This window comes from Syngnathus floridae, chromosome 12 (genome assembly GCF_059516105.1).
Source record: "Syngnathus floridae isolate MCC-2025c chromosome 12, RoL_Sflo_1.0, whole genome shotgun sequence".
Classification (NCBI taxonomy): Eukaryota; Metazoa; Chordata; class Actinopteri; order Syngnathiformes; family Syngnathidae; genus Syngnathus; species Syngnathus floridae.
Genome location: NC_142424.1, coordinates 10,611,266 through 10,634,035, shown reverse-complemented (window position 1 = coordinate 10,634,035; position 22,770 = coordinate 10,611,266). Strand labels below are relative to the sequence as shown.

At 40.4% G+C, this 22,770-nt stretch overlaps 1 protein-coding gene and 1 long non-coding RNA gene across 4 annotated transcripts in view; one reads left to right on the top strand and one right to left on the bottom strand.

Annotated features, from left to right (window-relative positions):
- Nucleotides 1-7,833, top strand: part of LOC148390056 (uncharacterized) — a 49,271-nt gene extending 41,438 nt beyond the window's left edge. Inside the window, exons 2-3 of the long non-coding RNA XR_015861568.1 lie at nt 5,303-5,525; nt 5,997-7,833. This is a non-coding gene — a long non-coding RNA (uncharacterized LOC148390056). The remainder of the gene's footprint in view (nt 1-5,302; nt 5,526-5,996) is intronic.
- The window catches only part of tln1 (talin 1), a 102,080-nt gene that overhangs the window by 7,623 nt on the left and 71,687 nt on the right, over nt 1-22,770 (bottom strand). For all 3 annotated transcript variants that reach the window (XM_088391225.1, XM_088391227.1, XM_088391226.1), the window contains 16 exons: nt 22,579-22,740; nt 21,204-21,344; nt 17,957-18,138; nt 16,531-16,663; nt 16,205-16,306; nt 15,946-16,116; nt 11,561-11,809; nt 11,042-11,161; nt 10,779-10,925; nt 9,314-9,480; nt 7,552-7,735; nt 5,989-6,114; nt 5,374-5,490; nt 4,724-4,909; nt 4,338-4,445; nt 484-589 (listed from right to left, as the gene is read on the bottom strand). In XM_088391225.1, the coding sequence (XP_088247351.1) occupies nt 484-589; nt 4,338-4,445; nt 4,724-4,909; nt 5,374-5,490; nt 5,989-6,114; nt 7,552-7,735; nt 9,314-9,480; nt 10,779-10,925; nt 11,042-11,161; nt 11,561-11,809; nt 15,946-16,116; nt 16,205-16,306; nt 16,531-16,663; nt 17,957-18,138; nt 21,204-21,344; nt 22,579-22,740 (2,401 nt within the window). The remainder of the gene's footprint in view (nt 1-483; nt 590-4,337; nt 4,446-4,723; nt 4,910-5,373; nt 5,491-5,988; nt 6,115-7,551; nt 7,736-9,313; nt 9,481-10,778; nt 10,926-11,041; nt 11,162-11,560; nt 11,810-15,945; nt 16,117-16,204; nt 16,307-16,530; nt 16,664-17,956; nt 18,139-21,203; nt 21,345-22,578; nt 22,741-22,770) is intronic.

The following is a 22,770-nucleotide window of genomic DNA, read 5'->3' as shown; positions in this document are numbered from 1 at the left end:
ATTTTGACCGAGTCCACCGAGTCCGACAATAAAAAAAATACGTTCAATTTTATTTTCATCATGCTGCTGAGAATGCGTCCGGCTCAAGGCAGCGACTCGGACACTAACAGCAATGCCAATCAGCGAAGTCAGCGTAGAGCGCCTGTTTTCCGGGCTCAAGTTTATCATGTCTGATCAGCGCGGCGCGATGAAGGCTGACTTGATTGAGGCAATTTTGTTCCTAAGAACAAACTCAAGTCGTTGAATTGAAACTTGAAAGTATCTGTTTATTGTATTCGTTTATATGTTTAATAAAGACAAAGCCATCACAAAACTGTTGTAATTATTTAGATTTTGATCTAAATTAGCCTTGAATAAAGACTAAGCAGTCACATGAATTAACAGAAAAAATGGACAGCCGGACTCGGACTCTGTGGTCAAGAGACCAGACTCGGACTCGGCGCAAAAATCCGACCGAGTCCACAGCCCTGCCGGGTACAATACCTTTCATGGCTTCTGCAGCCTGGATCAACTCAGTGACAGAGCCTGCAACCCTTTTGGAATAGTTGGCCAACTGCTGCTTCATATCATGTGAGGGCTTCTGGATAATCTGATTGAGGGGGTGAAAAATAAAAAAATATTTTAATGTATCATTCACATACTGATCAATCTGTAATTTTGAATTTCTTGCATGATTTTCACACAGTCATTTGTACAAGCATTTTTTCTATCATTTAATTTGTATTTAATTTACCGAACAACTCATTGCTGGACTATCCTGTGAGCTGTTTGGTTTATGCTTTGTGTGTTTCACCAGTGTTCTCACACTGGGCAACATACTATTTTTTATTAGTTATTTTAATATTCCCAGTTAATTCTCTGATTTAATCATGACCTCAATCATTCAAGACCTTTAGTATCAGTAGCGACACATTATGGAACTTCTACCATGTTTCTGTTCACAGTAGGTTGGTTGTTTTTTGTTCCCCGCTATATTCCGAGGCTATAAATATCAGTACTCCTTTTGACGATCAAGATACATTAGTCAACAATGTTACAATGTGTAAACCTAAATGGTGTAATATTTTGCTCACTCATTCATTAAAACATTTATTATTTATCTGATTAAGCGACCACGTCTTCAAACATCATCTTCCTTTAGAACAACATGCGAGTTAACACCCATCAAACAGACTCTATCACAAGATGCCAATTTGTTTAATTCAGTTTAAAAAATGTGTCAGGGCAACTATACTTGCAGCAGTGATATTTATTTGACTTTCCGTTGGTGTCCTCAACTGTCCCACATGCACTATTCAGGTAGGAGAAGTGTCTGACAGCTGCAAAGTATTAACTAGGCTCAGCCACTACCCGACTCAGACGTGTTGTCATGACAAAATAGAGGTGCGGACGCAATAGTACAGGAACGCATGCAACAAGCCAAACCATTGCAAATGCCAGATCGCACACAAACTCACATATAGTACACAAATAAAGTAACACACTCAAACTGAGATGAAAACATTTCTAGGGAACTCAAAATCAGTTATATACCGGAAATTCAATACGGAAATTTGTAAATTTAATGTCTCTCTTTAAGTGATGAGGATAATTATGCTGACGGGTAAGATCTCTAATACGCCATGAGCTCCTGAAAGGACATAAACAAAACATAAACCACGTTACTAAGCAACATGTTGAGAACCTCAGGGTAATTCTGTTCCCGAACCAGATTGATTGGATGGAGACAATGTCGTTAATCCATTTCAACAGTCTGGAACTAAAGCACAGACTCAGATCACATCAATCAAAAGTCCTACCACGCGAACACAAATTTTATGTTCAAATCAATTTATTTAAGTGGACGTAATTATATTTTTTATCAACACAAAAAAGCCAAACTGAACTGATTTACTAAGCAGATCTAAAAGAACTATAAGATTACCTGTTTCTAACGAAGCATTCATAAGCGAAGGTTAAAAAATCTATCCGTTCATCCATCCATCCATTTTCTAAACTGCTTATCCTCACAAGCGTTGCGGGTGTGCTGGAGCCTATCCCAACTGTCTTAGTAGGTGAGAAACACCCAAAACTGGTCGGCAGCCAATTGTACACTTAGACAACGATTCACACTGCACAGTCAGACCTAGGGACAACTTAGAGTAGTCAATCATGCAAGTTTTAGGAATGTGGGCAGAAACTGGAGTACCCGGAGGAAACCCACGCGGGCACATAATATGCAAACTCCATACAGGAAGGCCAGAGGAAGAATCGAACACTGAACCTCAGAACTGTGAGGCGGACGTGCTAACCAGTGTATCACCGTTTTCAAAACATTTATTATCTAATCTTGTATGGACTAATGTAAGAAGAGGACTCCCTCTTGGTGGAATTTCCCCCCCCAAAAAAACATGTCATTTCTGACTAAAAGAAACCTTGTACAGATAAATAAATCCACGAGAAAAGAATTTCTGACTAAAGTACCATATTTTCACGACCATAAGGCGCACATAAAAGCTTTTAATTTTCTCAAAGAAAACGAAGGTGCACCTTTTAATAAGGTGTGCCTTTTGTGTGGACCAAATTCATAAATCTGTAAAGTTGTTTTGTGTGGCTTCCGTATTATACAGGCGTAATATGAAGACCCGATGAACAAATCAGAGGACATTATGTTTTACGTACGTAGATCGGGACAAAAAAAAACTAGACGTAACACGTAGAGGAGTACGTACTTTCGCCGCCATTGGTAAATACTAAATACTATCGTTTGTGCAAATCTGTAAAGTTGTTTTGTGTGGCTTCCGCCACACAAAGACGTAATATACAGGCACCCGATGAACCAATCAGAGGATACTACGTTTTACGGAGTTGGGGCAGTAGACCAATCAAAGGACTGGACGTGACACCGCCATTGGTAAATAATACTATCGTCCGTGCAAAGTCGCCATTGGTAAATAAATACTACCGTTTGTGCAAGTCTGTAAAGTTGTTTTGTGTGGCTTTCGCAACACAGAGACGTAATAAACAGGCATAATATGAACCATGCACCAATCAGAGGACATTACGTTTTACGTAAATCAGGGCGGTAAACCAATCAGAGGACTTCATGTAACACGTAGAGTACGTACCTCTGCCACCATTGCTATATAAATACAATCGTTTGTGCAAAGAAAACAGCATTAGGACCCTCTAAAATGAGACATGCTTACGAGGCACAATTCAAGCTTCCTGGAAAGCCAGGATCATTGCCGAAGAGCTACGTGACAACAACGAGAAAATGACGAGGGAAATTGGCATGTCAGATGTCGAACTTGCACAACTGTTTAATTTGGATACAGAAGATGAGGACTTGGACGGATTTGTGTATGAATATCGATTAACAATAATGTGAGCACAGTCGAGTACATGGTTAAACAGTAGAATAAAGTACAACCGAACTCACTTTCTTGCTCCCGTGACATTTTTTTTTGTTTACCGTAAATCATGCGCCCTATAATGTGGTGCGCTCTATGTGTAGATTAAATACAAGATAGACCTCGTAATTTAGTCTGCGACTTTTAACCCGAAGTGCCTTATGGTTATGAAAATACGGTACATGACCTGTTCAACATCCTACACTGCCTTTCTCATGAATGATGTTTAACTTGCACTCTGACTCATTTGGCTATGGCGGGTCATATATTGAATATAAAGTGTAATTAATAAGTTACAACTTGAAGGATTATGTTTGATCATTATCATTTCTCAAAGATCTCTTACATTAGTTGGGTTAAACTTTGGTTCCATGTCCAAAAGCAGGAATAGTCTGACATCAACAAACATGCTGTTAACAGACATGTCGTGGATTTCAACCGATGCAACTCACACTTATTCTATTTAGACATGTTGCATACTCACCGGCTATGCACAGATATCAACGAACCACAAGTTTAAATACAATAAACATTTGCATGGGGAAGAAAGAAAGCAAGAAAGAGAGGAAGAACAAAAGAAATACAGAGATAAAAGAAAGAAAGAAAGAAAGAAAGAAAGAAAGAAAGAAAGAAAGAAAGAAAGAAAGAAAGAAAGAAAGAAAGAAAGGAAAAAAAGCAAGAAAGCAAGAAAGAACATTATTAAACAAATGATCTTCTGCAAGACAAAAAAAAAGGGCATATCTGAAATTACTCTTGAGCCTTGGGTGATTTTGACCAAAACTGAATCAAAAGTACGTTGACAATACACCAGGGAACTATAAAATGCAGAGACATATTTCCTTTGCAACAGAAAAAATGTATTTTAAACATGGAACTATGAGTCTTTACAAATATATCCCTCTAATCCTTACAGAATCAAGGCAAAGGTTTCCCATCCCTACTTACAACTAGCACATGCTCCAGGAGTCCCAGATATCCTGTTGCACATTCGTTTCCATAGCGCAGGGCTCTTGTCCGGACCTCCTTATTGACTTCCGAATGGTAGGCAGCTTGCTAAATGGGAAACGAAAAGAATCAACATTTTTAATGACCGACAGACAGTTCAGATTCAAGAGATTAAAGGGCATTAAGTAGTTCAGAGGAAGGAAGGAAGGAAGGAAGGAAGGAAGGAAGGAAGGAAGGAAGGAAGGAAGGAAAGAAAGAAAGAAAGAAAGAAAGAAAGAAAGAAAGAAAGAAAGAAAGAAAGAAAGAAAGAAAGAAAGAAAGAAAGAAAAAGACAACTGCCACTTTAGCTAACTTTCCAAATCACCCATATGAGGTTTTTCAATGACCTTGCAGGAGTGTAGCATGTCAGCAATGGCCCTTCTGCTAAGATTAGCAGTGGCAATAATGTCCTCTTGGCGGCAAGAGTTCCCAGCAGCCACTGCCTTAGCTGTTGCCATGGTGATTCCTTTAGTCATGCGAATGAACTCCTCAGGTGTGGTCGTCTTTGCTGGTGGGTCTGAGCTGCTGAAAGTCTGTCATTTATCCAAAACACAGGCATAAAAAAGTGCATTCTTTAAAAATAAAAATCAATTTTTATGGATGGTAGCAATTAATCAAACCCATTAATCTAACCTATTAGGATCATGAGTGTGCACGTTTTTTTGTGCATACAAAATTTGGAGGTGGCCCTAAAACCTCTGATGCCATTAAATTGCAATAAAATACATGCTAAAGCATGATTTGAACCAGTGGGTGGTGCAGCAAACGTGTAAGAATTATCAAAATGGTCAATGGTCTCAAAATGAAAAAATCTGTGCTGCATACAGTATTTTTCTATACTGTATTTACCACCTGTTGACTGTGTTTTGAGATATAATTAAGGAGCAAGCTAGTCAATGCTCTAAATAGTTTCTTCTGGTTTTCAGGGAGAAGATGGCAGATGCGCATAAAACACGGCCAAATCAACATTTCCATTTTCAAAGGTGTCATTACTAACAGCAAGCTCCTGTCTGATGTGTTCAATAGTGGCTTCCAAAGCTCTGGTCCCCTTCGTGGCTTCATCCTCAACCGCCTTTACCGTCTTCAAGAGTGATGTAACATTAGTCACCATCACCTGTTGCAGACCAAGATTATCATATGGATTAAAAGGTCAGAAAGAAAATACCAGTCATGAATGCTAGTAACCAAATATCTCCATTTCATTCCAGTGAACACAGTGTCACATCATTAGCAGCCAGGCAACTTTCTGTCTGAATTGAATCTTACAGCACTGAGGGATGAGGCGTATATCAAGGTCCCAAATAAGTAACTTGGATGTTCACTACAATACATTGTGTGTGCTGTCAGTAGACATATAGTGGATTATCAACTAAGATTGCAATATTTTACAAAGATGCCAAATAGCTGGCAATAACTGCATGATCACTCACTAACATGTTGCATTAACTGTTGACAACAGGTGCAAAGGTGGTGCAGACCATAAAGAAAAGAGGGTTTTGCATTTTAGATAGGTTTGATAGTTATTCCAACTGGGAGAGCACCATAAGTCTAGTCGTAAATCTACATTTATGACTGTGCATGTCTCATGTGTGAATGTGGCTTTGTCTTTTACCTTGGCAGAATTCTTAAGATGGAGCATGCTGGGATCATCATGAGGTTTGCCTGCAGCTGCTTTGGTGGTGCTGATGAGGTTGCCCAAAGCTTTGGCCACATCTTTCACTGCATTAATAAGGACCACCTGTGGAGTCAACAAAAAATATATTTTTTAAGTTACATTTTCAACGTTTCCTACTTTATATTTTAGTCTTTTGTTTTTAATACGGTTGTGTTTGTTTTACCGTAACTTGGTCTACTTATAATTTGTAGATCTAGAGCAGGGTTGGGCAACTCCGGTCTTTGAGGGCCAGATGTTAAAAATGTTTCCCTTCTCCAACACACTTGAGTCAAATGATCAGCTCATCAGCAAGCTGCGCAGAAGCCTAATAATGTTCATTTGAATGAGGTGTGTAAAGAGGAGAGAAATATCTAAGGGTGTATTCAGACCAGAAAAGTTATTTAGTCCGCGGACCAAAAGCGGACTTAATTTTTTTTGTTTGGTACGGTTCCTATTCAGACTGTACATTTTGCAAGTGAAAAATACACTTCCACGCTTGTGATGATCTGTGCTCCCACTGAACAGCAATGACCAGGGCGGCACACAGAGCACAGACATGGAGGAAATCATGCGAGTCCTATGAGCTGCATTCCTGCTCTGCATATTTGTGCTATTGGTTCGGATCTACTCTGTTTGTATTCACACCTGAAGCGAACCGCACAGAGTTCGTTTGGAAGCGAACCGAAATCCACTTTTTCAAGTGACCACTTGAAAAAGTGGGTGTCGGTTCGTTTCTTTAATACGCACCAGTATTCGTTTGCGTGGATTCACACCTGCACAAAGTCCAGATTAGCATTACAATCGAACCCTGGTCCGTTTAAAGCGGACCAAACAGTCAGGTCTGAATACAACCTAAAACATGCAGGATTGTGGCCCTAAAGGGTGAGAGCTGCTGCCCATCCTTGATGTGGACCAAAGTAACAGCGTTTTAAACTTGCATTTTGCCGCCAAAATCTAAATTTTGCTTGACCACTGAAATGCACTTTACTTAAGGACCCACTAGGCTTGCTTCCTAGGTTAAGGAATACGAGTGAATGGTGCTGTTCGAGAATCAATGTAAAAAAAGTACCTGTAAAAAAAGAGGACTTTACTTTTTTTTTTTGTCTGTTCAGAAATACACTTTGAGCGTGCACCGGTTCACTAGTAGGAACATTTCTGTTCAATTATTCAGAGTACCCCAAAAATAGAGTGAGTGGGTACACAGACTAGGGACACAGTGAGCCAGTGCTGGCTGCGTTCAGAAATTAACGGGAGCGGAGTCCATTCTGTCTCTTCGAACAGACTCTCAGAGTAGTGCATGGTCAGAGTAAATTTCCAAACAGACCGTCTGCCTTGTAACTCAGGTAACAAATGTATAAAATTAAATTGTCACAAGGTCAGAGGTGATTGTACCTTCTCAGTTGCCGTCCCATGCCACTTCAGACATAGGTTCCCCCGAATGAATGCAAACGCTTGTACAGAAAAACACTGCCCGACTGATTTATCTTTTCTTAAGATTGATTTATCATTACTTTCACACACCTGAGTCTCTGGATCTTCGGAACCAAGGCTTGCAGCTCCGAGTTTGACCACATCAGCAAGTTTGGTAATCGTATGCACAGAGGATTGGGCAGCCTGGGCCAGTTTTTCTTGACTGGCTCCAGCACCAGATACTAAAAGTTTGGTGTCCTCCACTAGAGCCTTAGCTGTCTTTAGGATGTATTCTCTGCAGTTAGTGAAGCAAAAAGTCAGAAGCCTAATACACATATACAGTACTGGTATACACAATATAATTACCGAGAGAGAGAGAGAGAGAGAGAGAGAGAGAGAGAGAGAGAGAGAGAGATAGAGGGAGAGAGAGAGAGAGACATAGGGAAGGAGGGAGGGAGAGAGAGCGACAGACACAGAGAGAGAGAGAGAGAGAGAGAGAGAGAGAGAGAGAGAGAGAGAGAGAGAGAGAGAGAGAGAGAGAGAGAGAGAGAGAGAGAGAGAGAGAGAGAGAGAGAGAGAGAGAGAGAGAGAGAGAACATTGTCTTTTACAGAGTGTTATACATCAATAATTTCTGTTAAATATAACATTTTCAATGTGGGAATAAGGAAAATGCTTTATACATATATTAATTTGCAAAAAAATAAAGGTCAATCCAGATTTTCTGCATATATTAGTAATAATAAAGCTGAAAATTGAAGAGAAAGAATTATTGGATATAAAATTACAGCTACTCTAATGGTGTTGTTTAACTCGCCAATAAAACAAATTCTTGACTCATTTGTTAAACTACACCCCAGTTCTCGGGCCAATTTTAGATCATATTAAATATAATACCCTATCATTTAAATAAATTCAAAATAAATCTGAACAAAAAAAGGAGGACTAAATTCACTTTCTTGTTCAGCAGATCATTTAGGTTTTCTCATCACTGTGATAATATTGTTATATAGTACTACCATAAAAACAAAGAGTAATATGTAATACAAACCAACTAATATTGTACCTCAATAAAAATAAATAAAATAAATCCGCAATACCCATTTGAACTTCCTAACTGAACATTCTAAATTTGGAGAATTGGCAGCACATGGTCTTCACATTTATATGATACACGATCCTACATAATGCCACTCTTGCTATTTTAAAACAAGGGAAGCTCTTTGTATGTGTCATCCATTCAAAAATAGTATTGTGACTGAAACTACTGCTCACGACTAAAACAAGTCAGAAAGGGTTCATCGACTTATGACACCAAAAATTGGTTGGTTATAGCTGGCTGAACTACGACAATTCTCATAAAACTTTAATTTGACCTGCTTGGTTACTGTCACTAACGAGTGCCTCAGCATGATCAACTCATGTGGAATTAACATCTCAAATGGTTTGAGAGCATTCTCAGCAACCGACCTTTAGCCTCCAAGATAACGTGAATGCTTGACAAGCCCACACAGTGAGCTTTATTAGAGACTACCTTCAGAATTTGGGAGTGGTGAAGAAGGAATGACTTGCCAGCTGTCCTGACCTTAATCCCAATGAACACTTGTGGGATCAGCCTGGGTGTAGCATTCATGATCAAAACAAACATGTTGGCAGAGTTGCAAGAATTGCTGGTTGAAGAATGGGCTGCCATCCATCCCACAATAATGTGTACCCAGGCGGCTGACCAGCATGGAAATGAGGTGCCAGGCTGTTGTAGCTGTGTATGCTACGTCAATATACTAATGAGAATGTTGAATGAATGAATTTTCTTTTGAGCTCATCTTCCACAAGGCATAATGTACATTTTCCCCCAAGATGAAAAGCGAAAAGGACCTGTGGTCTGCAAAGGTTTCTGCATTCTCTCTGTTTAGTGTCCCAGCAGTGGCAAACATGATGGTGGTGTCAAGATCAGCGATGATTCCAGACACAGCGCTGGCTGCAGTGATGCAAGCCTGGGTGCCACGGTTACCTGCCTGCAGGGCTGCCAGTACATGCGAGACCTACAGGAAGACCAATTAATTAGCACTGTTACAGAATTCTTATAAACCCTACACACAAAAAGCAAAGTATGATGCTCCACCTTTCATCTGAAATTTCAGGATGAATCTAAAATGTTCCATAACCTTTACAGATGAACCTACAATATTTCATCTGCTGTTGGTGATGATGTTAAAAAACTATATGCAACATTCCCATACAATACCAGTATCCATCCATCTGTATTGCTTGTCCCCACGGGGGTCGCGGGTGTGCTGGAACCCTGAACACCCTGAACTGGTTGCCAGCCGATCACAGGGCACACAGAGACGAACAACCATCCCCACTTGCACTCACACCTATGGGCAATTTGGAGTGGTCAATCAGCCTACCAAGCAAGTTTTTGGGATGTGGGAGGAAACCGGAGGACCCGGAAAAAACCCACGCAGGCACGGGCAGAACATGCAAACTCCACACAGGGAGGGCTGGGGGTGGAATCGAACCCGCACCCTCCGAATTGTGAGGACATGATAACCAGTGCGCTACAATACCAGTATACAAAATTTAATTACAAAGGTATGTTAGAGTTAGTATTTTAATAATATCCAATTTGTTGACGCGAGGAATGAGTCTTTAATCGTTTGCATTGGAAAAATGTCCTTACAGTTATGAGTGATGTCAAATGTTAGCAAGAGTTCTGTATGTATGTTCCAACAGTTTGCAAGGAGTGAGGGGGGGGGAACCATCTTTATAAAAAATAAAAAATAAAAAAAAAACATACACTGCCTTTGAAACCATTTCATTGCTTTTGCATCTTTGTACTTGCAGCTGGGTAAGTTTTGGTATAAAGACAGAAGAGCCTTATACCAGCTCAGTGGCCTAGTAGTAGAGTGTCCGCCCTGAGACTGGAAGGTTGTGGGTTCAAACCCCGGCCGGGTCATACCAAAGACTATAAAAATGGGACCCATTGCCTCCCTGCTTGGCACTCAGCATTAAGGGTTGGAATTGGGGGGTTAGATCACCAAATGATTCCCGAGCGCGGCACCGCTGCTGCTCACTGCTCCCCTCTCCCCCAGGGGATGGATTAAAATCACATGGGGATGGGTTAAATGCAGAGGACAAATTTCACCACACCCAGATGTGTGTGTGACGATGATCATTGGGACTTTAACTTGGGACTTTAAGAAGCTCTTGGTTTGACTGCTAAGAGTTCCACTGTATAAACACATCCAATTTCTTCCACTCAATTTTTCATTCTTCTATTGAAAAAATGTATTTAGCATTGACTAGAAAACAAGTACATAGTACATACAAAACTGACCTTTTCTGAGACTTTGCGAGCACTTTCAATCAGTTCCTTCTTGGTGAATGAATCATTGGGGCTGCACTGCAGGGCTCCAGCTTTGGTCACTAGACTGGTGCAGCTGAAACCCAGTTCACCCACCTGCTTCTTTATATGAGAACCAATCTGAAAGAAACCAGAAAAAAAAAAACTGCAATATTGCTGTACACATATAAATTGCAGACGACAGTGGAAAAGACACGTATATTCCTAAAATCTCAGCTTTGGGTGATCAGCTTTACCTCATCATTTTCTGCCGTTATAGCTGCATATTTGGCCTCATTTGCCAGATTCCCAAACTCATTTGTCAGCTGATTGGCCAGTCCGCCAAGGTCATCGGGGTTTGTGTTGGACTTGGTCACCTAAAATAGATGATACGTTTGTAGATTTTGTTCGGATTTTAAGCAAACAACATGAACAGTTTTTATTTTTGAAATGATGCAATTAGTCTAGAATTTATTTTCTCATAAATGTAATATGCAAGTGGATGAAAACACAATTAGTGTAATTACTCTCAATAATTCGAAATATTCTCATTTAAAACACAGATTTAAAACACATATTGAAATTAAAATATTGTATTCACTCATTCAATGACTAATTAGGCAGGAAGAGCATGATGATTATTATACACACTACAACTCACTCGCCCATGTTCAATAGTGAAGTTTTGCAGTAAACCATTGTTCTCATGTCTACTGATGGATGGAGCTTTCCCTTTAAGTAAACTTATCAGTTCCATATTGACAAATAGTTCTTACCATCTCCTGCACAGTGACAGCAATGGCCTTGGCCGTCTTAACCATTGTTGTCTGGTAGTCCACAAAGGTGCCCTCAGGTTCAAGTATAGGCGCATCTTCCATCTTATTGATGGCATCGTTGATGGAGTCCACCATGCCACCCACAGCGCCAGCCGCACTGGCGGCCTCAGCCAGAGTGGTGCCCAAATCATCTACTGCTTCTTTCATCATCTGTACGGATTCCTCCAGCGCCTCTTGCGTGTGAGCTGCCTGAAAAAAAAATACTTATTCGACTTCACGATTCTTAAATTGTGAATTAAACTATTTGTATAGGTTTTATTTCATCCAATTTAATCTAAATGCATCTATGGAGCACATTTAAAACCAGTAAGCAAAGTGCTGTACAATTCATTAAAAAAACAGAATACCAAACAAATTAACATACCGTATTTTTCGGACTATAAGTCGCGTTTTTTTTTCATAGTTTGGGTGGGGGTGCGACTTATACTGAGGAGCGACTTATATGTGGATTTTTTCATAAATTTCCAAAAAAAAAAAAAAAAAAGTGAAACCGCGATAAACGAACCACAATGTAGCAAGGGATTACTGTAATTTGAATTTCAAGTGACGTCAGCAGCGCTGCGCAGCGGTTGTTTACATAAAGGACAAAGATTCGATCACGGGATGACGAAGATAATGACGGGCCCCATGTATTACGGCATCATTAGCGGCTTTGTTTGCAAGTGACACGGAGGACGAAGAGTTTGAAGGATTTAAGGATTTGGAGTGACACAGAAGGTTTGAAAAACTATTATGGCTTTTACGCACGACCGGTCCTACTCTAAGGAGCTCTCTTTCACCTCCGTGGATGGAAGTCGGGGGCCGGCGCTCGGCCGGGTGGCTGCCCGGGGACGGTGGATGGGGCTCGGACATGGCTTTTACGCAAGCCCGGTCCTATTCTATGGAGCTCTCTTCCACCTCCGTGGCTGGAAGTGCCACCTCCGGGGATGGAAGTCCACGCCGCCACACGCCTGGAAGTCCACGACGGTGCTTGGGTCCTTGTACTTTGTTAACGCTACAATATAGTTACGTATATAGTACTAGATCTGTGGAATAACGACGAGGCTGACGTCAGGGCGCACGTGCGGCGTTGTTGATAAAGGACGAGGAATTTGATCGATGGATTTAATGATTTGGAGTGACACAGATGGTTTGATAATATTATTGCTTATATAATAGTTATTTGATATATAATTTATATATCGTTATATGGGCCTGTGGAATATTTTGAAGTGCAAGTGCCGTCAGCGGCGCGCACCCATTGTTGACATAGAGGACGATCGATGGATTTAATGAATTGGAGTGACACAGATGGTTTTATAAACGTGTTATTTATGTAATAGTTATTTGAATAACTGAATGTTACATCAGGCCCGTTCTCAGCTCTTCGTTTGTGTTTATGTCACGTTAGCATACCTATCGTTTAGACCAGCTATGGGCAAACTACGGCCCGCGGGCCACATCCGGCCCATGGGACCGTTTAATCCGGCCCGCCAACCCTGAAGAAATTGTATTATTAAACATTTTTTTTGGTCATTTTGCCTGCAATGACTGCGTTTCCCCAGTAGATGGGGAACCGCTCGCCTGCGCATTTACTACCGGAAGCCGTGTCAGAAAGCTCGGTGCACACTCACAAGTGCGTGTACGTACTCAGTAGTACGGACACGGCGCACTCGCGCTCTATTTGTATCAGTGCCGAATTTAGAGCGTGGGCTGTGACGACAGCATTCTTGTAATTCGCGCGCTGAGCTTTCAGATACAGTTTTACGCTAAAGCCACCCACAAACCTTCCCCTGGAATCCTTCCATTAAAATGAGTCGCCCAAGGAAAAGCAAGGTGGACACTGAGTGCTGAGTGTTTAAAAAAGAGTGGACAATTTGGCTCGATGTATGCGACGTGACGTTCATCAACATCAACCCGTCACAGATCTAGGTAAACGGACCAACACCTCGGATATCTCCTAAGAATTGCCACAACAAATTTTACTCCAGACTATGACGCACTAGCACAAAAAGGGAGACCAACAACACTGTTCCCATTGACAATAAAGGGGAGGCTCTCAAGTTTGTTGTAAAAAAATGCATTTTGAATATGATTGTACAAATACCAGGGATTGAAACTAGCGACCATTCTCATTTTCAAACAATGCAGGATGCTCAAGGACATCGATGCACCACCTGTTTGCGACTAATCTTAACCTGGAAAGTTCTTAAGGCTTATTTTAAGGAAGTGTTTCCCGTTTCCTCACCTCTGTTACCAGATGTTAGTGAGTTAAAACTCTGCTCTGATTTTCAGATACCCCTCACCGTGTTGCCGTTTTGATTACTTTATTTGGATGTATGCTTCACCGATTCTTCAAGATGATATATTTGGTCGGAATGTTTGCCGTTTGATGTGATCTCATAAGATAAACATCTTTCATTAATCTGACCTGCAGGCACTGAAGTGATGGAGACTGTTATTCATAATAACAGTCAGTTAATGAGTAATTCTCATTAAATACGAGACTGTTATTCATAATAACAGTCTCGTATTTAATGAGAATCACTGATAGCAGTTTTTTGGTGAATCTTCTTTTTTTTTAATGCTGTTAATAGATGCATTTGTTTTCAAAAAACTTTTTTTGAATATCCATGCTTTAATACCTACTAAAGGCCAAAACCTTTTATGCAATGACCTTTACAGGTCGTTTATATTACTTCACACAAACACTACATCCATCTGCTCTTGGTTCACCCTCCGGTCCAAATTTAGAACCCAGTTCGGCCCGCAAGTCAAAAAGTTTGCCCACCCCTGGTTTAGACTGTTGTTGCTCGTTCAAGTCTGTTCTTGGTGTTGGATTTTGTCGAATAAATTTCCCCCAAATGCGACTTATACTCCGGAGCGACTTATATATGTTTTTTTTCACATTATTGTGCATTTTATGGCTAATGCGACCTATATTCCGGAGCGAATTTTAGTCCGAAAAATATGGTAAATGGGAATTGCTAGCAGCCACTTTGATAATATCCACATTCACTCCTTTGTTCTTGCCCGTTTCCTCTTTTCATACATGTTTAGATAACATTTTTTTTATTGACAATCACGTTTGTAAGTATGTGGTTCAATAATTTAAGTGGCCCCTTAAAACACCATTTCATAAGAACAAAAGGCTGCAACGTTTCTCTGCTGCGGCGAGTTACCAAGATTGTGAAGCAGGGCTGTGGACTCGGACTTGGGGACTCGGACTCGGTCGGACTCGGTCATTTTTGCCGGACTCGGACTCTGTGCCGATTTTGACCGAGTCCACCGAGTCTGACAATAAAAAAATACATTCAATTTTATTTTCATCATGCTGCTCAGAATGCGCGTAGGAATACTGTCCACAGCCCTGCTTATGATCAATGCGGCCACGTTGAGTTGCACTTAGGCTAATGTTTACATTATGTACCAATGTCAAGGACGATTATGTCACCCAGCTTATATCATTGATGTGTTTCGATAGTTGTGGGGTCGTCACGAATTATTTGTGTTTAGATAAATGTCTGAGCTATAATGGTGTAATTAATGATTAAAAAATATTATCTTACATGTCCTGTGTTTCAGAATGGTTATTTAATTGGGCGAGAGCATGTGTTTAAGCGTTTTGCCTCATGCCAATGGCACTCAGGGCTAAGGGTGGGCTTCAATGACTATTTTTGTAAAGCCACGCATTTAATACCATGTCAAATAATATATTAGAGTTTAGGTTATGTTCCAATGTATCCACTTCTATCGGTTAAATTGTCAACCGTACATTTATGACTACGCCATGAGTGATCTACGTTATGAACTAGCACAACTCCGGCAGGGCAGCGAAAATGTTATTGATCCGACGTCCGATTGGAACGTCGCCTCACTTTTACGTCCGCGCTGTCAGCAAGGGATCCTATATAAGTCGAACCAGCCAGTGTGAAAGCAGTTGCGTTCGTTCTGGTAGATTTTGATCTAAATTAGCCTTGAATAAAGACTAAGCAGTCACATGAATTGACTCGGACTCGGTGCAAAAATCCGACCAAGTCCACAGCCCTGTTGTGAAGGTCAGTCACTACTGATTGCTTCGTGAATGTCCAGCTCAGTCATATTGCTCTGTTTCTGGCAGACCCGAGGGACACTAATTGGGGCAACACCTCCCTTACTTACTGTCATAAAAACTGAGAAAGTTTATTCAAGTTTTGAAATGGGCTGAACAGTCAAGCGTTGAGCACAAACTGGGATTATTTTGCGATTGGATTGATTTGACACCCAGTATGCGCACGTCTGTTAAAGGTAGCATTGGTCTGAACTATATATAACATATCACATCCACAACTGTTAATGGGGGGTACCTTGGGGTTTCCTCCAGCTTCCTTGGCAGTGTAGAGCATCTGCAGGGCTGATTCTGTTAGAGTTTTAGTTTGGTCTAAGACAGCCATCTGCTGTTGGCTGCTAAGGATCTTCGACGCCGTGCCTATAGCTGCCATTATGAGGGGTTCAAAGTAACTGACCATTTGAGACACCTGTTGAGTGAATGAGATTAAAACCGTTTTTGGAACATAACAGCAGAATAGACCAAAACAAGAGCTGAGTGGAGCTCCGTCGTCTTACCTTGTGGCCCAATTGTGAGGCCTCAGAGCGAGCAGCCACAGCAACTGGTTCTATCAAATTGCTAATCTCATGAACGGAGGCAGCCATCTGCTCATGAAGGGCCTGCAAAACACAAACACGGACTTTATATTCAACCATAGTCAATGCGAAATTGGTGGAAACTGTTTTATCATATCATAGAAAAGGACCCACAAATAAAACTTTCACTCTGAAACCAGTCATACCATGTACAATCTTTTGTCTTTCGTATTAAATATTAATATCACAGGCAATGCAAAGAATACCAGTAATATGTTACCCAGAGATCAGATACTATTTGTGTTTACCTCCATAGAGATATCTTCTCGAGGTGTTAATTGCTGGCTGATGGCAGCAAGAGAAGCATGGTCAACCTCACGGATGCAGCCATTCAGAACCTCGATAGCATCGTCACACTCCCTCTGGCCAGGAGCTTTTTCTCTGTTGGATTCAATTAAAATTGATAATTTGGACAAAAATGGCATCCATGAGAACAGTTCAAGGGAAAAAAAAACACAGCTGACAAAAAACTCTCATATTTGCAAATAAACATTACCGACAGCTGAGACTTTGATGAAGTCATTTCATAAAAACATAAAACATGCCAGTGGTCAAACACGGTGGTGGTGACAGTGTGCTGGTCTCAAGCTTTTTTATTGCTTCTTCCTGTGATTAAATGAACAATACCAGAAAATCCTGCAGGCGAACATGCGCTCGTCCGTTAATGCCCTCATCAAGGACAATGACCCAAAACACTCCAACAAGAATATCTTGGAATGGCTAAGAAAAAGTCTTTAGGCATGGCAAAGACACACTGTGATTAACCCGGAAGATCTGAACAAAGTGTCTGGAGATTAGGAAATCTGGGCTTCCCTGCTAAACCTGCTGTCCCAGCAGCATGACTCCAGGGAGGGAGGTATGTTGGGAGGCATGGATTGATCCAAGGATAGATGGATGGCCAGACGGACGGCGTGGCCAAATCAAAGGGCACAACCCAATTGGTATTCTGTGGTAAAGCAGTTAATTTTTGAAAACCCCGTCTAATTTGAAATGATTCTGTGAAGAACTGCAGGACAAAATTCCTCCACAGCAATGAAAAAGATCCATCACCAGTTATAGCTAAAGTGTGGTGGAGTTTGAGTTTTTGCCTTTCAAGGGTTAAGATCAGAGGATGTCGTGAATGTTTGTCAACTTTGGGCATATAAAGCCCTTTGAGACGTTTCTGTAAACAAAGGCTGTAAAAATCAATTTGACTTAACTTGAGTTTGGCAGCAGTTGTTGCTGCCAACGATGTGTACAACCAGGTGCAATTAATTTTTAACATAAGTTAAAAAAAAAAGTTAAGTTTGGATTTCTTCCCTTGGATTTTAAACAAACAAACAAACAAACAAACAAACAAACAAACAAACAAACAAACAAACAAAAGAACAAACACAAATTTAAAAAATCAATTTAAAACTGCATTTTCTTGGTTTTGTCTTGCAACGTTTTTCTATCGAGCATAACCCCTTAAGCCAGTGCTTCTTAAATAGTGGGGCGATACCAAGGGGGGCGTGTGTGACACCAGGGAACATGCTTTTCTTTTGGCTGTACTAGATTAAAGGGTAATTAGACATCCACTGCAGTAGGTGGGAGCACAAAATGTTTTGGGGGTTTTTGCGAAGGGCACAAAAATGCCTTATCTTAACTACATTTCGAGATAGTAAAATCTGAAATATTTGTGGGAGATTATACCTCATGTTGGTTATGAGTTTCTTGATGGAGTCAGATACAGTTCTCGAGTGTCCTGCAAGCACAGACCACTTGGGAGGGTCTTTGGGGTTGACAGCCAAAGAGCGTGCAGTCTGGATAAGGCCAGTGGAACTTTCCAGCATAGTCTTTGCTGCAGCTACGATGGGCTCCATGGCAGCGTGACCCTAAAGATGAGAACATTTACGTAAAGTTAAGGATACGAACGCATTAGCTTCTGGAAATTTGGTATGGAGACATTTGGTATTCCCAAGCATTATCAGATCAAGATCCAAATCAAGAATTTAGTTTCTGAAGATCAAAATGTACTCAAATATATTGTACAGTCAAACCTCGGTTTTCGACCTCAATCCGTTCCAGAAGGCGGTTCAAGAAGTGAATCATTCGAGTTCCGAATCTAATTTTCCCCTTACAAATAATGGAAGAAAATTTAATCCGTTCCAAGATTATAAAAAACCCCGCCGTTTTTAAGCATTTTTTCATTTACGCATTTTTGTCCGATCGCGCGACTGTAGCGCACCGTCGACCGCGCAACTGAACCGCGCTAGTCGCATTATTGTGACAGAGCCGTCGCTGAAATTTAGAAAATATTTTTAAAGTCCTGATGTACTTTCCAAAATTTAAGTGGACCTAAGTGCGCAGGGAGCTTAATTTGGCCCGATCGTGCAACTGCAGCGCGCCGGGCGCTCACTGTCGCATTGCTTTAAGAGCGTCTTTGTGTTTTAGGATGGCTTTACTGCTCCCACTTGCTTTCTTTGGAGGCATGATTAGGGGTTAATACAGTCTTCAAAGTAACGAAAATACAATAACAACGAACGGAGTCAGTCAGCATCCGGGCCGTGCGGTTAGGTTTTCTCGGGTCCTTTCGGCTCATCTCACGAGGTTCGACCTCCGAATTTTTGTTCGACAACCGAAGCAAAAAAATCTCGAATTTTTCGTTCGAATTCCGATTTGTTCGAGAACTGGGACGTTCGAAAACCGAGGTTTGACTGTATTAGGTGTTTCCTTAATGTTACATCATTACAAGAGGATTATCAAAAAATATCTAGAGTTTGAACTTATTCCACTAAACATTCATCAAGGCCTTCATGAAAAAAATGTGGTTGTTGTAATAAGTGAGTACCGTATTTTCCGGACTATAAGTCGCTCCGGAGTATAAGTCGCACCAGCCATAAAATGCCCCAAAAAGTGAAAAAAAAAACATATATAAGTCGCTCCGGAGTATAAGTCGCATTTTGGGGGCAATTTATTCGACAAAATCCCACACCAAAAACAGTCATAAACGAGCAACAACAGGCTAAACGATAGCAACAACAGGCTAAACGATAGGTATGCTAACGTGACAAACACAAACAAAGAGCTGACGTAACATATAGAGTGATTAAGGACAACTATTACATGAATAACATGTTTATAAACCCATCGGTGTCACTCCAATTCATTAAATACCAACAACAGGCTAAACGATAGGTATGCTAACGTGACAAACTCAAACAAAGAGCTGAGAACGGGCCTGACGTAACATATAGAGTGATTAAGGACAACTATTACATGAATAACATGTTTATAAAACCATCGGTGTCACTCCAATTCATTAAATAGCAACAACAGGCTAAACGATAGGTATGCTAATGTGACAAACACAAACAAAGAGCTGAGAACGGGCCTGACGTATAACATATAGAGTGATTAAGGACAACTATTACATGAATAACATGTTTATAAAACCATCGGTGTCACTCCAATTCATTAAATCCATCGATCGTTCTTTGTCAACAATGGGTGCGCACGGCTGAGGGCGCTTGCACTTCAAAATATTCCACAGGCTCATATAACGATAGATAAACTATATTTAAAATAACTATAATACAAGCCAATAATATTATCAAACCATCCGTGCACTTTAATTCCATTAAATCCATCGATCAAATTCCTTGTCCTTTGTCAACATCGCCACGCGTGCGCCCTGACGTCAGCCTCGTCTTTATTCCACAGATCTACTATATAACTATATTGTAGCGTTAACAAAATCTACTATATAACTATATTGTAGCGTTAACAAAGTACAAGGATAGACGTGGGTTTGGTAAACTGCTCTTTATTAAACAAAACAAACTTCAAAGCGTGTGGCGGCGTGGACTTCCAGACAGACCAGGCGTGCGTAATGGCCATGTCCGAGCCCCGCGCACCGTTCGCGGACAGCCACTCGGCCGAGCGCCGGCTCCCGACTCAGTAGAGACCGGGCGTGCGTAAAAGCCATAATAGTTTTTCAAACCTTCTATGTCACTCCAAATCCTTAATTCCTTCAAACTCTTTGTCCTCCGTGTCACTTAGAAATGATCACCGCTAATGATGCCGGTAGTCCTTATGTGGGCACGTTTGTATGTAAACAACCGCGCTACTGACGTCACTTGAAATAGTAATCCATTGGTACATCACGGTTCTCCAAACTTTCTTTCTGCTGCTCGATTACTGTTTTCAGCTGCATATTTTACAACTTGAAGTTTGTAACCTGCAAAATATGAGTTTCTTTTTGGTGCCATTTTTCTTAAGCCCACCCAGTTGATGAGTCACGGCCAGCGGTGAAATTTAGAGCGCCCTCATCCAGTTTCGTCTGAAAATATAATTTTTTTGGGTTGTTTTATCAAAGTCAAAGTCTGCTTTATCGTCGATTTTTTTTTTATATACTGAGACACACAAAGAGATTGAAATTACGTTTCCACTATCCCTCGGTGAGATAGTACACATATGCATACAAGCAACACAAAAAAAAAAACCAAGAAGGCACAAACAATGAATAAATAAGAGTGTTGAATAAATGATAAATAAACAAATATTAATAAATAATAATAATAAATATAAGAGGAGCAAAAATGGAGCAAGTGTACATACAGCAGACAGTGGACTTGGATATGGTGCTTTAAAGTGTTAATTGCTTTATTTGATGTTTTCTCTATTTTTCATGTTTTGAATATGTTCAAGATAAAGATATAAAAGCATGTGAAGTGATCAACTATACTAAAAATAACATGGGAAGTGGTCAACTATACTTGTAAGTGATGTCTTAATGATCAAGTAAAAATTTGTGAAAAAAAACATATATGTCGCTCCTGAGTATAAGTCTCCCCCCCACCCAAACTATGAAAAAAAAACGCGACTTATAGTCCGGAAATTACGGTAAACAAATTGATACTATTTCCACATAAAATTAGATCTTTCTGAGTGAATGTACCTCAGGACTGATCTGAGCTGGAATGCTAGCAAATTCTGGGTTGGAGGCAAATGCAGTTAGATTGTCCACCGCTTCAATCAGGGGACCAGTCGCAGCCTTACACTTTTCTCTGTTCTCTTGATTGAATGCTCCATCCAAAGCCTAAACGGGAAAAAATAACAATAAGATGTGCATGACATGAAAATTATTTTTATGTTATTATGGTTCTCAGAATGTTTCAAAGTACAATCACTCAAATAGATATGTGTGAAACGCAGTATGGCTGAAAGGTAATCCTGGACCAAGAGTGTTAATGACTCATTTCTAAAGAGGCTACAGACTAGTTGAACCACTGTTCACACCACACTTACAACAAAGATATTGTCTGTTGTGTAGCACCTCTAATTCCTTAAACAACAACAACAAACAACAAAGTAAAACCCAACATAAAGGTAGCAAATAATTGTTACGGTCAACTGAAGATTGATGTAGGCATAAACTTTATACAATAAACTCAGAACCAGCAATGTTATAAGCAGTATGGCAGTTGATCTGATCAGGATAAAAATTCACAAAAATAAATTGCAGTTTCAAAAGTAAGAATATTTTCAATGACTAAAGAAAAATACAGTTAACAAATTATATGTTATAATGATCTCAAGACTCTCACATCCTTAATAAATATGCACATTACGGGTTTAATTGGTATCTAATACAGCAGGGGTGTCAAACTCGTTTTTTTCACGGGCCGCATTGTAGTCATAGCTTCTTTCGGAGGGCCATTATGACAGTCAACCCAAATAAATGTATGAGCATCTCATATTGTATACCAGGGGTCTCACACTCCAGTCCTCGAGGGCCGCATTCCTACATGTTTTCCAAGTTTCCTTTGTTAAACACACCTGATTCAAATGATCAGTTCATCCTCACGTTCTGCAGGAGCCTGATAATTGAATCAGGTGTGTTTAACGAGGGAAACTTGGAAAACATGTAGGAATGCGGCCCTCGAGGACTGGAGTTTGAGACCCCTGTTGTATACAGTAAAAGCTACAAAGCAAACTGACAAATAACTCATTTTCAAATCAGACAAGTAAAAACTGGTCAAATATTTAAAAAATAAAGATATTATTAAAAGTGAAGACAATTTGCAATTCTAGTAATGACACACGAATTTGATGCACAATTTATCTTCGCGAGCCACATAAAATGATGTGGCGGGCCGTATCTGGCCCCCGGGCCTTGAGTTTGACACCTGTGCAATACAGGAATACAATTAAAGTATTGTGTCTTTTATTGATCAACAGGTACAGTTGTACTGGATTTTAATGATCACTTATAGTTTTGTATACATTCAAAAGGGATATATGTTTAAGTGAACAACAGTGTATCTACAAACCTTAATTGACTTCACTAAGTTGGCAGTTGTGTTGGCCACCTCTTTAGCTGACTGGACAAATTGCCTCTTAGCAACAGGGTTGGGAGTTTTAGAGGAAGCCAGGCGGCAAGCATTACATAGTGCAGATGTGTGTTTGGCAACAATGGTGGCTGCAGAGAGCACCTATGCAAGGAGAGGTAACAGAAAACCAAA